At 37.7% G+C, this 15,361-nt stretch overlaps 1 protein-coding gene across 8 annotated transcripts in view; it reads left to right on the top strand.

Annotated features, from left to right (window-relative positions):
* ODAD2 (outer dynein arm docking complex subunit 2) overlaps window positions 1-15,361 on the top strand; it is a 194,785-nt gene that overhangs the window by 15,261 nt on the left and 164,163 nt on the right. For 7 of the 8 annotated variants that reach the window (XM_050804486.1, XM_050804488.1, XM_050804489.1 and 4 more), the window contains 2 exons: window positions 8,986-9,191; window positions 11,316-11,414. In XM_050804486.1, the coding sequence (XP_050660443.1) occupies window positions 8,986-9,191; window positions 11,316-11,414 (305 nt within the window). Of the gene's footprint in view, window positions 1-8,985; window positions 9,192-11,315; window positions 11,415-15,361 lie in introns of those variants that run through there. The other variant, XM_050804494.1, reaches the window with a different exon arrangement.

Raw genomic sequence — 15,361 nt, 5'->3', positions numbered from 1 at the left:
TTATGTCAGTATCACACTGTTTTGATTACTATAGTTGTAATAGTTTTGACATCAGGAAGTATGAGTCCTCAAACTTTGTTCCTGTTTTTTAATACTGTTTTGGCTATTTGGTTTTCCTTGACACTCTATATGAATTTTAGGCTTGGTTTTACATTTCTGCAAAAAGTGCCATTGGGATTTTGATAGAGATTTCATTGAATTTATGAATTGCTTTAAATAGTATTGCCATCTTAACCATATTAAGTCCTCCAGTTTATGAACAGGAGATCTCTTTCCATTTAGTTGTATATTTAATGGCTTTCAGCAATGTTTAGAAGTTTTCAGTGTACAAGTTTTTCTCCTTTATTATATTTACTCATTAACATTTTGTTTTTGATGCTACTGTAAATGAAATTGTTTTCTAAATTTTATTTTTGATTATTCACTGCTAGTGTGTAGCAATGCAACTTTTGAGTGATCAAATCAGATCTAATTTTTGAGTGTTAAAGTCAAGATTGAATTTCGCAACTTCACTGAATTCATTTAACTGTGTGTGTGTGTTTGTGTTTGTGTATTCTTAGGTTTTTCTGCATACAAGATCATGCCATCTGCATACAGATAGTTTTACTTCTTCCTTTCTGATTTAGACGCTTTTACAATTTCTTTTTCTTTACTTATTACTGTGGCTAGGACTTCCTGGACTATGTTGAATAAGAGTGGTAACATCAGGCATCCTTGTCTGATTCCTGATTTTTTTTTTTTTTTTTTTTTTTTTTTTGAGATGGAGTTTCACTCTGTCACCCAGGCTGGAGTGCAGTGGTGTGATTTTGGCTCACTGCAACCTTCACCTCCCCTCCTGGGTTCAGGTGATTCTTGTGCCTTAGGCTCCTGAGTAGCTGGGTTCACAGGCACCTGCTACCATGCTCTGTGAATTTTTAGATTTTTAGTAGACACGGGTTTTCACCATGTTGGCCAGGCTGCTCTCGAACTCCTGGCCTTAAGTAATCTGCCTGCCTCGGCCTTCCAAAATGCTGGGATTACAGCTGTGAGCCACCATGCCTAGCCTGACTCCTGATCTTAATTAAAAAACTTTTAGGCTTTCACTATTGAGCCTGATGTTAGCTGTGGGATTTTCCTATATGGCCTTTAGCATGTTGAGGAAGTTGCCTTCTATTCAGTTTTCCTTTTCTTTTCTTTTTTTGAGATGGAGTCTTGCTCTGTCACCCAGGCTGGAGTGCAGTGGTGCGATCTTGGCTCACTGCAACCTCCGCTTCCCGAGTTCATGTGATTCTTCTGCCTCAACCTCCCTAGTAGCTGGGATTCTAGGTGCACACCACCACAGCTGGCTAATTTTTGTATTTTTAGTAGAGATGGGGTTTTGCCATGTTGGCCAAGCTGGTCTCAAACTCCTAACCTCAGGTGTTCCACCTGTCTCAGCCTCCCAAAGTGCTGGGATTACAGGTGTGAGCCACCATCCCGGCTCCAGTTTTCCTTTTCTTGGTGCACCCATCATTTGGTAGACCCTCCTGAGTAAAAGATGCACATTGGAGGGAAAAATTGAGGATTTGGGTGTTAGAGAATACCTTTATTATTTTCTCTCAGTTGTTTGTAGAGTAATGGTTTGAAATTAATTTTTAGTTAGCATTTCAAAGGCTTATATTTCCACGCAAACTGTTTGTTTTGGCTTTTTCTCCTCTTCGGAGGCCTTTAGGATCTTCCTTGGTGTTCTGTAATTTTTGTGGTATGGTTTGTGCAGATTTTTGTTTCTTTTTGAGATTCATCTATGCTTTTGCATCTATCATTAATTTATTGCTTTTATGGATGTGTATTATTCCATTTTATGGATATGCCACAATTTGTTTATCCACTTACCTGTTAATGGATGTGTGGTTATTTCAGGTTTTGGGCTATTACAAATAAGACTACTAAGAACATTTTTGTACAAAGATTTGTATGATCATATAGTCTCATTGTGCCTTGGTTAAAAACCTAAGAATGAAGTGGTAAGGTCATATGGTAGTTGTATGTTTAACTTTTTAAGCAACTGGTAAACAGCTCTCCATAGTGGTTGTAATATTTTACATTGGTGTAGGCAATGTATGAGAGTCCCAGTTCTTCCACATACTCATCACTAACCATTATGGTCAGTCCTTTAACTACAGGCATTCTGATAGTTGTGTACTGGTATCTCCTTTGGTTTTAATTTGCATTTCTTGAATGCATCTTTTCATGTGCTTATTGGCCATTCACATTATCTTATGTGGTAAAGTGTCTATTCAGACTCTGTGCATTGGGCTATTCAGTTTTTTATTGAGTTGCAACAGATCTTTATATATGTTCTTGGCTTATATATTCTGTTAGATATATGAAATGTAAATATTTCATCCCAATCTGGGTCTTGTATTTTTTATTTATTTATTTATTTTTGAGACAAAGTCTTGCTCTGTCGCCCAGGCTGGAGTGTAGTGGTGCGATCTTGGTTTGTTGCAAGCTCTGCCTCCCAGGTTCACACCATTCTTCTGCCTCAGCCTTCCAAGTAGCTGGGACTACAGGCGTCCGCCACTGCGCCCAGTTAATTTTTTTTTTTTTTTGTATTTTTAGTAGAGACGGGGTTTCACCGTGTTAGCCAGGATGGTCTCGATCACCTTACCTCGTGATCCGCTCAACTTGGCCTCCCAAAGTGCTGAGATTACAGGCGTGAGCCACTGCGCCCTGCCAGATCTTGTATTTTTATTCTCCAAACAGGGTCTTTCAAAGAGCAAGTGTCTTCAATTTTGATAAAGTCCAGCTTATTTTTTCCTTACAGTGTTTTATCTTATAATGCTTTTCCAAACCCAGTATAATGAAGAATTTCTCCAATGTTTTCTTCTAGAGATTTTTCAATTTTACCATTCCAATCTATGTCTATGATCCACTTTAATTTGGTTTGTGTATATGAGGTATGGATCAAAGTTCATTTTTTTCTTTTGCTTATCTAGTTGTTCCAGCATCATTTGTCAAAAATAAACCTATTGTTTTGCCACTGAATTACCTTTATAACTTCGTCAAAAATTAGTAGCCCATTTGTCTGTGAATGTATTTCTGAACACTTCATATTGTAACTTTGATTTCTCTATCTTTACACCAATACCACACTGTCTTGATTACTCTAGCTTTATGATAAGTCTTGAAGTTGTTTAGTTTGAATCCTCCAATAGTGTTCTTTAAAAAAGTTTTTTGGCTATTATGGGTCTTTTGCATGTCCATAAGAATATTAGAGCCAGCATGTCAATTTCTTAAAAAAAGGTCTAACGGAATTTTTGCCTTGAATTTATAGATGAATTTAGGAAAAATAGGCATCTTAACAATATTGAGTTTTCTAATCCATGAACATAGTATATCTCTCCATTTTTTTAGGTCTTAATTTCTCTCACCAGTGTTTTATAGCTTTCAATATACAGGTCTTATATATCTCTTTTGAAACTTATCTGTGTTTCATATTTTGGGTCTATTGTTAATGAGTTTTAGCTTTTCTATTTCTAGTCATTTTTTCCTATTGTATAAATATATACTTGATTTTTGTATACTGATTTTATATCCTAAAATTTTGCTAAACTCCCTTATTCTAGTATCTTGTTTGTACATTCCAGAGGGTTTTCTATGTAGATATTGTCAGTGAATAAAGATCATTTTTACTTCTTCCTTCCTAATCTCAACTCTTCCTTCCCAATCTCAACAGTTTTTCATTTCTTTTTATTTCCGTAATGCACTAGCTGGAATCACCAGTAAAACATTGAATAGAAATGGTCTTCTTCCTGATATTGCAGGGAAATCTTTCAGTTAAGTTTGATGCTAACCATTTACAAGGTTAAAGCTTCTATTCTGAGTCATTGAGAACTTTTATTAGGAATGAATGCTGGATTTTATCAAATGTTTCTTTGTGTACTGTGGAGAGAATCATGTGTTTTTTTCCTCTCTTTTAGTTTGTTAATGTGATTAATTACATTGATTAATTTTTCAAGTGACAAACCGACCTTACATTTCTGAGACAAACCCCACTTGAATCTTTTATATACATTATCAGATTTAATCTGCTAAGATTTTGTTAAGTTTGGCACCTATATTCATAAAGTTATTAGTGTGTAGCTTTGTTTTCTTTAGTAACTTTGTCTGGTTTTGGTATTGAAGTAATATTGACACTATAGAATGATGTGGAAAGTTTTATCTTCAATTTTTTGGAAGAGTTTGTATAGAATTAATATTGTTTGTTTATTAAATGTTTGGTAGGTTTATTAAATGTTTGGTAGAAATGTTTGGTGAAAGCCATCTGGGCCTGGAATATTCTTTATGGGAAATATTTTAACTACAAATTCAATTTATTTGATAGTTATGACACTATACCGGTCTATTTCTTTCTGAGGGAGCTTTGGTAGATTAGATTGTCCTTAAGGGAATTTGTTCATTTGGTGTAAGTTGCCAGATTTATTGGCATAAACTTTTTTCATAGTATTCTCTTACTGACTTTTTAATATCTGTAGAATTTTTAGTCATTGTTACCTCTCTCATTCCTAATATTGGTCATTTGTGGTTTTTTAATTTGATCCACCTATAACGATAGGACTATAGATTTACTAAATTTTCTCAAGGAACTAGCTTTAGGTTTAATTTTTATCTTTTCTACTTTACTTTGATGTTTATGTGGTTTTATTTTGGGTTTATTTACTCTTATTTCTCCAGTTTCTAAAAAATGTCATGATACATTTAATTTAATCTAGGCATATTTGCATTTGAAGAAATTTTGATGAATTCAATAGTGAATAATGTTTTACTCAGAGCATATTAAACAAGGGATCCTCAGCCCAAAACCTGCTTTAGCGGATAAACAACTTCAGCAGCGTTTCAGGATACAAAATCAATGTATCAGTGTATAAAAATCACCAGAATTCCTGTACACCAACAACAGCCAAGCCAAGAGCCAAATCAGGAATGCAATCCCATTCACAGTTATCACAAAAAGAATAAAATACCCAGGAATAGAGCTAACTAGAAAAGTGAAAGAGCTCTACAATGAGAATTACAAAACACTATAGCGAAATCAGAGATGACACAAACAAATGGAAAAACTTCCTATGCTCATGGATTGAAAGAGTAAATATCATTCAAATGGCCATACTGCCCAAAGCAATTTATAGATTCAATGCTATTCCTATCAAATTACCAGCAACATTCTTCACAGAACTAGAAAAAAATATTTTAAAATTCATATGGAACCAGAAAAGAATAGCCAAGACAATCCTAAGAAAAAAAAAGAAGAAGAAAAAAAACCAAAAAACAAAACTGGAGGTATCACACTACCCAACTTCAAACTATACCACAGGGCTACAGTAACCAAAATGACACGGTACTGCCATAAAAAGCAGACACATAGACCAATGGAACAGAATAGAGAGCCCAGAAACAAGGCTGCACACCTACAACCATCTGATCTACAACAAAGCTGACAAAAACAAACAATGGGGAAAGGACTCCCTATTCAATAAATGGTGCTGGGATAACTGGCTAGCCATATGCAGAAGATTGAAACTGGACCCCTTTCTTGTACCATATACAAAAATCAACTCAAGAGGGATAAAAGACTTAAATGTAAAACTCAAAACTATAAAAACCCTGGAAGACAACCTAGGCAATACCATTTTTGACATAGGAATTGGCAAAGATTTCATGATGAAGATGCCAAAAGCAGTTGCAACAAAAGCAGAAATTGACAAGTGGGATCTAATTAAACCTCAGAGCTTCTGCACAGCAAACCATCAACAGAATAAACAGACAACCTACAAATGGGAGAAAATATTTGCAAACGATGCATCTGACAAAGGTTTAATATCCAGCATCCATAAAGAATGGATTTACAAGAAAAAAACAAACAACCCATTAAAAAGTGGTCAAAGGACATGAACAGATACTTTTCAAAAGAAGACATACATGTGGCCAACAAGCATGTGAAAAAAGCTCAATATCACTGATTATTAGAGAAATCAAAACCAATCAAAACCACAGTGAGATATCATCTCACACCAGTCAGAATGGGTGTTATTAAAAAGTCAAAATATAACAAATCCTGGTGAAGTTGCAGAAAAAGGGGAATGCTTATACACTGTTGGTGGGTGTGTAAATTAATTCAATCATTGTGGAAAACAGCGTGGCAATTCCTCAAGGAGCTAAAAACAGAACTACCATTTAATCCAGCAACTGTATTACTGGGTATATACCCAGAGAAATATAAATCATCACATGCACACACATGTTCATTGCAGCACTATTCACAGTAGCAAAGACATCAGATCAACCTAAATAGTCATCAGTGGTAGACTGGATAAAGAAAATGTGGTACATATATGCCATGGAATACTACAAAGCCATAAAAAAGAATGTGATCCTGTCCTTTTTAAGAAGAAAACCAATTACCCCCTGTTCTCACTTATAAATGGGAGCTAAATGATGAGAACAAATGAACACAAAGGGGAACAATAGACCCTGGGGCCTACTTGAGGGTGGAGGGTGGGAAGAGGGAGAAGATCAGAAAAAATAACTATTGGGTACTAGGCTTAGTACCTGAATGATTAAATCATCTGTACAGCAAACCCCTGTGACATGATCTATATAACAAACCTGCACCTGTACCCCTGAACCCAAAATAAATTATTTTATTTTTGGCACAGATGGGGTTTTGCCATGTTGGCCAGGCTGGTCTTGAACTCCTGGCTTCAAGTGATCTGCCTGTCTAACCTATTTATTTATTTATCATTTTTGACCATAAGAATTCATGCTGCAAATTTCTTTATGAGCATTGTGTAGACTATGTTCCACAGATTTTGATACGTGATGTTTTTATTCAATATATATGAGGAGTTTCTGTAGATCTTTTACCAATTTCTAGTTCAATTCCAATGTTTTAAGATATTTTATATGATTTTAGTTACTTTAAACTTGTTAATGTTCATTTTATGGCCCAGAATATGATCTATTTTGGTGATTTTTTTCCTTGTACATTTGAGGAGTCTATATTCTGGTGTTATTGAGAGGTGTGTCTTTTAAATGTCAATGAAGCCAACTTGTCTGATTGTGTTGCTCAGGTCTTCTATATCATTACTGATGTTTTTTCTGCTCATTTTATTGATTACTGAGAGAGTTTCGAAGTCCACCAATTATGGATTTATCTATGTTTCCTTTTAGCTCTGTGTTTCCTTCATATATAATAAAGTTCTGTTGCTTGGTGAATACACAATTACGACTGTGTGCTAATTGATTCTTTATTAGTATGTGTGCTCCTCTTTGTCCCAGTAAATAATAATATTTATTTAGAATTTATTTATTGCTGTGGAGTCGATATTGTCTGTTTTTAATATGGCCATTCCTGCTTTCTTTTGATTATTGTTTGCATAAACTATTCTTCTCCAGCCTTTTACTTCTGATGTATTTGTATCTTTACATATAAAATAGTTTCTTTAGGCCACAAATAGTTAAGTCTCTTTTTTCATCCAATTTGATGATTTCTCATTCAATTGATGTGTGTAAACCCTTTCATTTGATGTAACTACTAATATAGTTAAATCTAAATTTACTGTCTTGCTACTTGTTTTCTATTTGTTTCATCAGTTCTTTGTGATTTTTTTTCCTTTCTCCACCCCTTTTGAATTGAGCCTTTTAAAATGATTCCATTTTATTTGTGCTATTGCTTTACTAGGTATATTTCTTTTTTTTTTTTTGAGACGGAGTCTCACTCTGTCGCCCAGGCTGGAGTGCAGTGGCCGGATCTCAGCTCACTGCAAGCTCCGCCTCCCAGGTTCACGCCATTCTCCTGCCTCAGCCTCCCGAGTAGCTGGGACTACAGGCGCCGCCACCACGCCCGGCTAGTTTTTTGTATTTTTTAGTAGAGACGGGGTTTCACCGTGTTAACCAAGATGGTCTCGATCTCCTGACCTCGTGATCCGCCCGCCTCAGCCTCCCAAAGTGCTGGGATTACAGGCTTGAGCCACCGCGCCCGGCCTTACTAGGTATATTTCTTATTAAAAGTTTCTTAGCTGCCCTCTGGCTTATATATATATCTCGAATTTGTCATGTCTCCTTTAAGTAAGATTCTAAAATTCACAAATAGTTTAAGAAACTTACAACAATATACCTTGAATACCCCTCCCTATACTTTGTGTTATTGTCGTCACACATTTTATTTCTACATGTCATAAACCCCTCAAAATGTTGTTACTATTTTTGCTTTAGATAGTCAATTATATGTGAGAATGATTAAAAATAATACACAAAGTCTTGCATATTTATTTTTACCATTTCTGTAGCTTTCAATTTTTTTGCATAGATTCATGTTTCTGTCTGGCATGATTTTATTCCTGACTGAATAATTTTATTTAACATTTCTAGCACAGGTCTTCTGGTTAATTCTCTGTTTTTGTTCATCTGTGAAAGTTTTTATTTTGCTTTCATTTTTGAAAGATTTTTGTTTTATTCTTAGTATAGAATTTTGGGTTGACATGGTTTTTTGTTTTTTCCTTTTTAGTGCTTTAAATATATTACTCTCTTTTTCTCTGGTTTGCAGTGTTTCTGATGAGAGGCCTCTTAAAATTATGTTCATTCCTCTGTGTTTAATATATCATACCTGTCTACCTTCAAGATGTTCCCTTTATCTTTGGTTCAAGCAATTTAAATATGATGTATTTTAGTCAATAGAGGGTTTTAGTTGAATTTTTTGGTGGTGGTGAGGAATGAGCAGGTCCAGCCCTGGTGTTGTATCTGTGTGTGCTGCAACAGAGAGTGAATTTAAAAACATCACGTTACTGTCCACCTAACTCCAACAGAAGCCTTAGTCTTGACACCGCCCTTATTTAGCTGTTACTAAGGACCACGAGTTAGATGCACCTGAGACTTCCTTTCCTGAATTTACCACTGGCATAATGTTTCAGAGAACACTAGATAATTCAGATATCATTAAAAATTATTCTCATTTTTTCAATAAAGGGGATTAGCATCAATGAAGACCAGCAAAAGGATAATGATCAGCTGGGCAGAGCCCCCAAGAAGGAAGAAGCAGCTGCCTTCCGCAAAGACATTTCTGGTTCAGACAAGAGGTCACTGGAGAAGAACCAAATTAATTTTGGGAGGAATCAAATGACCAAGAGATGGGAACCAAGCTTAAACTGGAAGACCACTGTTAATTACAAAGAGTATGTAGACATTTGCATTTGTTTTCAGATGCATCTTTAGTAACCATATTCACCTAATTTTTCACAGAACTTTATTTAATTGAATTAAATTAATTAATTATTTTTTTTGAGATGGAGTCTTGCTCTGTTGCCCAGACAGGAGTGCAGTGGTGCAATCTCGGCTCACTGCAACCTCCGCCTCCTGAGTTCAAGTGATTCTCCTGCCTCAGCCTCCTGAGTAATTGGGATTACAGGCATGTGCCACCACACCTGGCTATTTTTTTTTTTTTTTTTTGTAATTTTAGTAGAGACAGGGTTACACCATGTTGGCCAGACTGGTCTCAAACTCCTGACCTCAAGTGATCTGCCCACCTCAGCCTCCCAAAATGCTGGGATTACAGGCATGAGTCACTGCGTCTGGCCAGAACTTTATTTTATAATGGAAAAATACTGAGGAGATATTTACATGTCCCTCCAAGGCACAGGTTGATTCCTTTCTGCTCCTCTTTGTATTCCAAGCGGAAAGATTTGATAGAGTTTGTGTGTGTAGCACCATGAAGGGAAGAGAAGAACAATTCACTTTCATATAGTTGGTGAGTCAGGACAAATAATATGCAGAAAAGATGATAAAACACTTGGAAAAGTCATAGGGGAAATGTAAAAATCATGGTAGAGACCTGGTTAAGTAAGCACTAGGAGAATGTGGAATGGTGAAAATTGTATCAGGGAAACTGTCATAGAGATAATGTCTTCTCTTTTAACAGAACTTTAATACTATGAAAAGGCTAGAGTCTCAAAAATATGAATGGGCCTATATAAAGTGGACACCGGCTTGATGAATGGACGAAATACACAAAACAGTGCTGTTTAGGACCCTCTATAAACAGGCATCAATGCAAAAATCGAGGGCCAATGCTACTTAAATGCTGGGGCAGTCTGAAACACCTAGAGCTAGCTAGCTTCCTTCCTTCCTTCCTTCCTTCCTTCCTTCCTTCCTTCCTTCCTTCCTTCCTTCCTTCCTTCCTTCCTTCCTTCCTTCCTTCTTTCCTTTCTTTTTTGAGGCAGAGTCTTGCTGTCGCCCAGGCTGCAATGGCACAAACTTGACTCACTGCAACCTCCAACTCCCGGGTTCAAGCGATTCCCTTGCCTCAGCCTCCCGAGTAGCTGGGATTACAGGTGTGTGACACCATGCCTGGTTAATTTTTATATTTTTAGTAGTAGAGTAGTAGAGATGGGGTTTTGCCATGTTGGCCAGGCTAGTCTCGAACTCCTGAGCTCCTGAGCTCAAGTAATCCGCCCACTTTGGCCTCCCAAAGTGCTGGGATTACAGGTGTGAGCCACTGCACCCTGCCCACTTTTTAAAATTTAACAAATAGTTTACAAGTCGCGGCCTATAAGTGATACTCTATGTTGTCCCAGTTTTGGGTTAAGAACGGCTCCTGGTTGATCACACAGGCACCTTCTCCTACAGGGATTCTGAGAACCACAGGGTGACTGTGTTTTGGAAGCAAACCCAGAGAGCCGTTTGAAGAACGGAGTCCTATGGAGAGGGGAGACACTAGCTCCTCTGATTCTCATCAATTTTGGGGTGCTTGACTTTTGTGCCTCTGTTTGAAAGAGTCAATGTGAAAATGAAAAATGCATGGGCAACTCTGTTAACTGGCAAGTGAGTTTTAAAATACTGCTTTTTCCATATGCTTACTCTTTCAAGCATGAGATTCCTTAGCAGGTATTGAAGGGAGGACACAGAATGCCAAGGACTATGCAAAGTCTGCGAATACCTGGAAAACCAGGCACAGGCCCTGTTGCAATGTTGAGTAGGGAAGATAAGAAAATAGACAACTATAATTGGGGGTGATACGTACCTAGAGTAGAAGGCATTGGGTGCAGGATTCACACCAACAGTGGCAGCCTGTGGAGACCTGTTCCTAGGTGCTGGACAGAAAGTTTCTTCGATATATAAAACATAGGGCTGTGCTGAAAGAGTGAAAGAGACAACTCCAAGTGTCAGAATCACACATCTGTCAGGAACACACATCATTTGAGCACATGGAAATAATGGAGTATATATCTACGTTGCCATCTTTTATTTTTTATTAATTAGCAAAAAGCGATAAAGCTAATATATTTGTACATATTTTTTAGAAGCAAAGGCTCAGCAAAAGAAATCCAAGAGGACAAACGCACAGGAAAACTTGAAAAAACAAGACCATCTATTTCACACGGAAGAGCACAATTACTTCGGTATGTTTCTGGTCAGCATGACAAGTTCCCTAAAGCCACCCTCACACGGTGGGCTACTGAGCATGCAAATTAATGCCATTCTTACTGTTAGGGTCCCAAGATGTTTACACTGACGGTTACTAGGAATGTTAGTAAAAGTGGTCACACCAGATTTCTTTAAATACTTTTTCAAGATATTCTTCTAATGCAGAGTTACCAGAAATACAGTGATTTACTAGTATTAGTTGACTGTGGGAAAAGAAATGTGTTTAATGCAAAGAGCAGTGAACTAAGTTTAGGAACACTGGGCTCCTAACTGATGTCTTGCCTCTGAACAATCATGTCCTGGCAAAGTTATGTCATCTGTCTGAGCCTCCCTTTGCTGATCACAAATGACTGCCGATTTTGAAGTGGTATAAGTTATTGCTAATGAAAACAATTAAAAATTAAATATGAGGCCAACTAGTAAACTTCTTATTTCATTTTCAGTTTGACAAAAAAAGTGACATGTCTGGAAGATAAGGGTCAGCCACTTCTATTAGCTTCAGAGTGGTGGATATTAGCACTTTTGTTACAATCTCACAGGTCCTTGAGGCTGCGTTCATTGTTTTCTTCAGTTACTTTTTTCTCTAGGTTGTTCAGATTGAGCCAATTCTGTTGTTCCATCTTCAAGTTCATTTATTTTTCTTCTGTCCTATTCTTCTGCTAATTTCATTCAGTGAGTTTTTAATTTCACTTACGATTTTTAGTTCCAAAATTTCCGTTTGGTTTTTCTTTCCTATCTTCTGTTTCTTTGCTGAGACTTTCTATTTTTTTCATTTATTTCAAACATGTTCATATTGCTTGTTGAAATATTTTTATGATGGTGGCTTTCATATCTTTGTCAGATAATTCATACATCTCCATCACCTTGATACTGGCATTTTTAAATTGTCTTTTCTCATTTAAGATGAGATCTTCCCCATTCTTGGTATGACAAATCATTTTCAGTTGAAATGTAGACATTGTGGTTATTATGAGACTCTGGATCTTATTTAAATTATTGATTTATTTATTTGAGACAGAGTCTTGTCTGTCACCCAGGCTGGAGTGCAGTAGTGCAATCTCGGTTCACTGCAACCTCCACCTCCCGAGTTCAAGCAGTTCTTCTGCCTCAGCCTCCTGAGTAGTTGTGATTACAGGAGTGCACTACCACACCCAGCTAATTTCTTTATTTTTAGTAGATATGGGGTTTTGCCTTGTTGGCCAGGCTGATCTTGAACTCCTGACCTCAAGTGATCTGCCTGCCTCGGCCTCCCAAAGTGCTAGGATTACAGATGTGAGCCACTGCCCCTGGCCTAAATCTTATATATTTTAGAAGGCCTTCTCTGCCACCATATTGATAGGATGAGGTATGTGTTCCTTCTCCAGGCTGGTGAGGAATTGAAATGGCAGGTTTTCCCATAGGCCTTCGTTGATGCCTGGAGGGTCAGGCAAAGGAGTCCTCATTATTTCTGGAGGGTAGTGGGAGTTCATGCTCCACCTATGCCTCTGCTGATACCAGCTGAACAGTGTGATGGGGGAGTCCTTGGTTTGTCTGTGGGCTCTACTGACATCACAGTTCGGGGAGTGACTTCATTTTTGCCATGAGGTAGTGAGCATCTGACTCTCTGTCAGGCCTTCTCTGAGGCCACCCCAGCAGGTGGGTTGCAGTGCTTTCTTACAGTCTGATAAAGGTGGAACCCCAGGCTCTTCACTTGGCCTTTGCTGTAAGAGGTAGACTTGGGCCATGCTGTTATCCATGGTCTTGACTGACATAGATCATTTGTTGTCTAAACATTTTCTGTCTTATTAGGCTTTCCTTTTCTGACCCTTTGAATTAGACAGAGCAGGACTTTCTTAGGTCCTTTATTTGCCTGCACCGCCTGGAGTTTCTGCTTTGCTGGCTTTTCCAGTACCCAGTCTAGGATGAAGACAAAAAGAAAACCCAGGGAATGCACCACTGTGTTGAGCCACGGGTCTTCAGATCCTTAGGTAGTCCTCTTCTTTTTCTCTACCTTTCAGAGTCACTTTATATTTGTTTTTTTTACAACATCCAGATTTTTAGTTGTACTTGGTGGGGGAAATAGGTAAAAGTATATCTACTTCATCTTTCCTGAAATAGATACTGGGCCAAAAGTATTTCAATTTTTAGTGAGCTAGAGAGCTTAGGGTAATAGATAAGGTAAAGTTGTAATGTATCCAAGCAACAGCTATTACTCAGTGATAAAAATGAAATTTCCTTGTGTCTAATCTTGCCTAAGTGGATAGAATTCTGTGGTAGAGAAGTATTTCTTAAGGTGCAGTTTGTAGATCAACTCAACATTGACATTTGCTTCTTTTTACCTCCTGACTGTGCAGTTGCCATGGGACAGGATTGGAAGAAATCATATCAAATAGGAAAAGTACTTTAAAGTTAGCTATCAAAGGATTCATCAATTGGGAAAAAAGAAAGACAGCTTTTCTTTGGGGCACTGCTTTGTAAAATGGGATTGTGGAGTGATTGAGTAGACCTAATTCACTATGCCCTCAACTCCAGGACCTTGTTAGACTAAGGAAAGGTAAATTTAGGCTTTTCCCAAAGAATTTAGGCTTATTCTACTATATGCTTCAATCGGGAATCTTTGAGTTAAGTGTAAGTCACTTCTTGAATAGACCTGATCTATTAGAAACTTCACTCTGGTGTCTCATTAAATGGGAACAGATGCTTCAATTCAGGCTTTCCCTGTTCCATGGTCCAGAGAGCATAATCATAGTGTTTTACACACAAATTGGCTTTTGGAAGTGCAAAAATTGGGGGTATTCTGTGCCAAAAAACCTGTAAGAAATTAAGAGAATCATGGAATCTTACAAATTAATAAAATTTAAAAATTGTCCATCCTCTTCCTATGCTCCAAAATGGAATAGACTAGAAAAGACTTTTATGCACGAGAACCCACTGGGAGTTGGAGACAGCAGAGAAGGGAGAGAAACAAAGAAAATGAGAATGAATTAGATATGAGCATGAAGGCTTAAATGGACTAGTCCTTGCCCATGAGCTTAATGTTGAGTTAGAAACTTCTAGAGCGATGAGGAATAAAGTGTACTTTCTCATAAGTCTTTTTATAATTAGAGCACAATGATCGTGATTCCACTAATTCTATTTTTGTAAATCCAAGTTAAACATCTGCAGATGGCCCGTTTTCAGCCCTGGTTGATTTCACTCCAGGTTTACGCTGTGTAGGGTGTCAATAACCCTTTTATGGATTACTGGGGACCCAGATACATTTTCTAAAGATTAATGGGAACCCAGAATGAATACACTACTCCAGGGGGTGGCTGGCAGGATTCTCGGGTTCCTCTTACCCATGGACACCACTCTAAATGCAAACCCTAATGAGTCCTGTCTCCTCCTGGACTCTCGTCCCTGTCTTGCTCTGCAATATCCCAAATGAATCATTCTTCCACTTTGCTCTTTCTTCTACATTTTTTCCTTGACCCCCCTCATACTACAAGGAACTGAATTTCCTTATATCCTCACCCTATGCACCAAAGCCTCCACTGTCTCCTTCTTGCATTTATTGAAACTTTTCCATGACAGCAGCGATTCTCCTTCAGATCTTCTTTTCCCAGGCCCTGTGTAACTGCACAGGGCATGTGTAAAAATACAGGGCATGGGGACCATAGGCAGAAATCTCCTCTTTATTGCTTCAAACTACCTTACTCTTCAGATTAGACCTCCTTTCCTATGAGGCTGATGTAACCCTCTGTCTTTCCTGGTTGCTGTTTTCTGTGGATCCATTATTACTGACAATTTTGACATTGACTTACTATCACTTTCATCCTACGTCCAATCATCATTTGAAAAACCTGAAACCCCAAGAGGAAGACCAGTATCAAATCTTGACCTACACACTCCCTGGTTTCAGTCTCACTGACTGTTGCCTCCTTTCCATCAAGCTGCTGCTACT

Source organism: Macaca thibetana, chromosome 9 (genome assembly GCF_024542745.1).
Source record: "Macaca thibetana thibetana isolate TM-01 chromosome 9, ASM2454274v1, whole genome shotgun sequence".
In the NCBI taxonomy this organism is placed as follows: domain Eukaryota; kingdom Metazoa; phylum Chordata; class Mammalia; order Primates; family Cercopithecidae; genus Macaca; species Macaca thibetana.
This window is presented reverse-complemented; position numbering and strand designations above follow the sequence as displayed.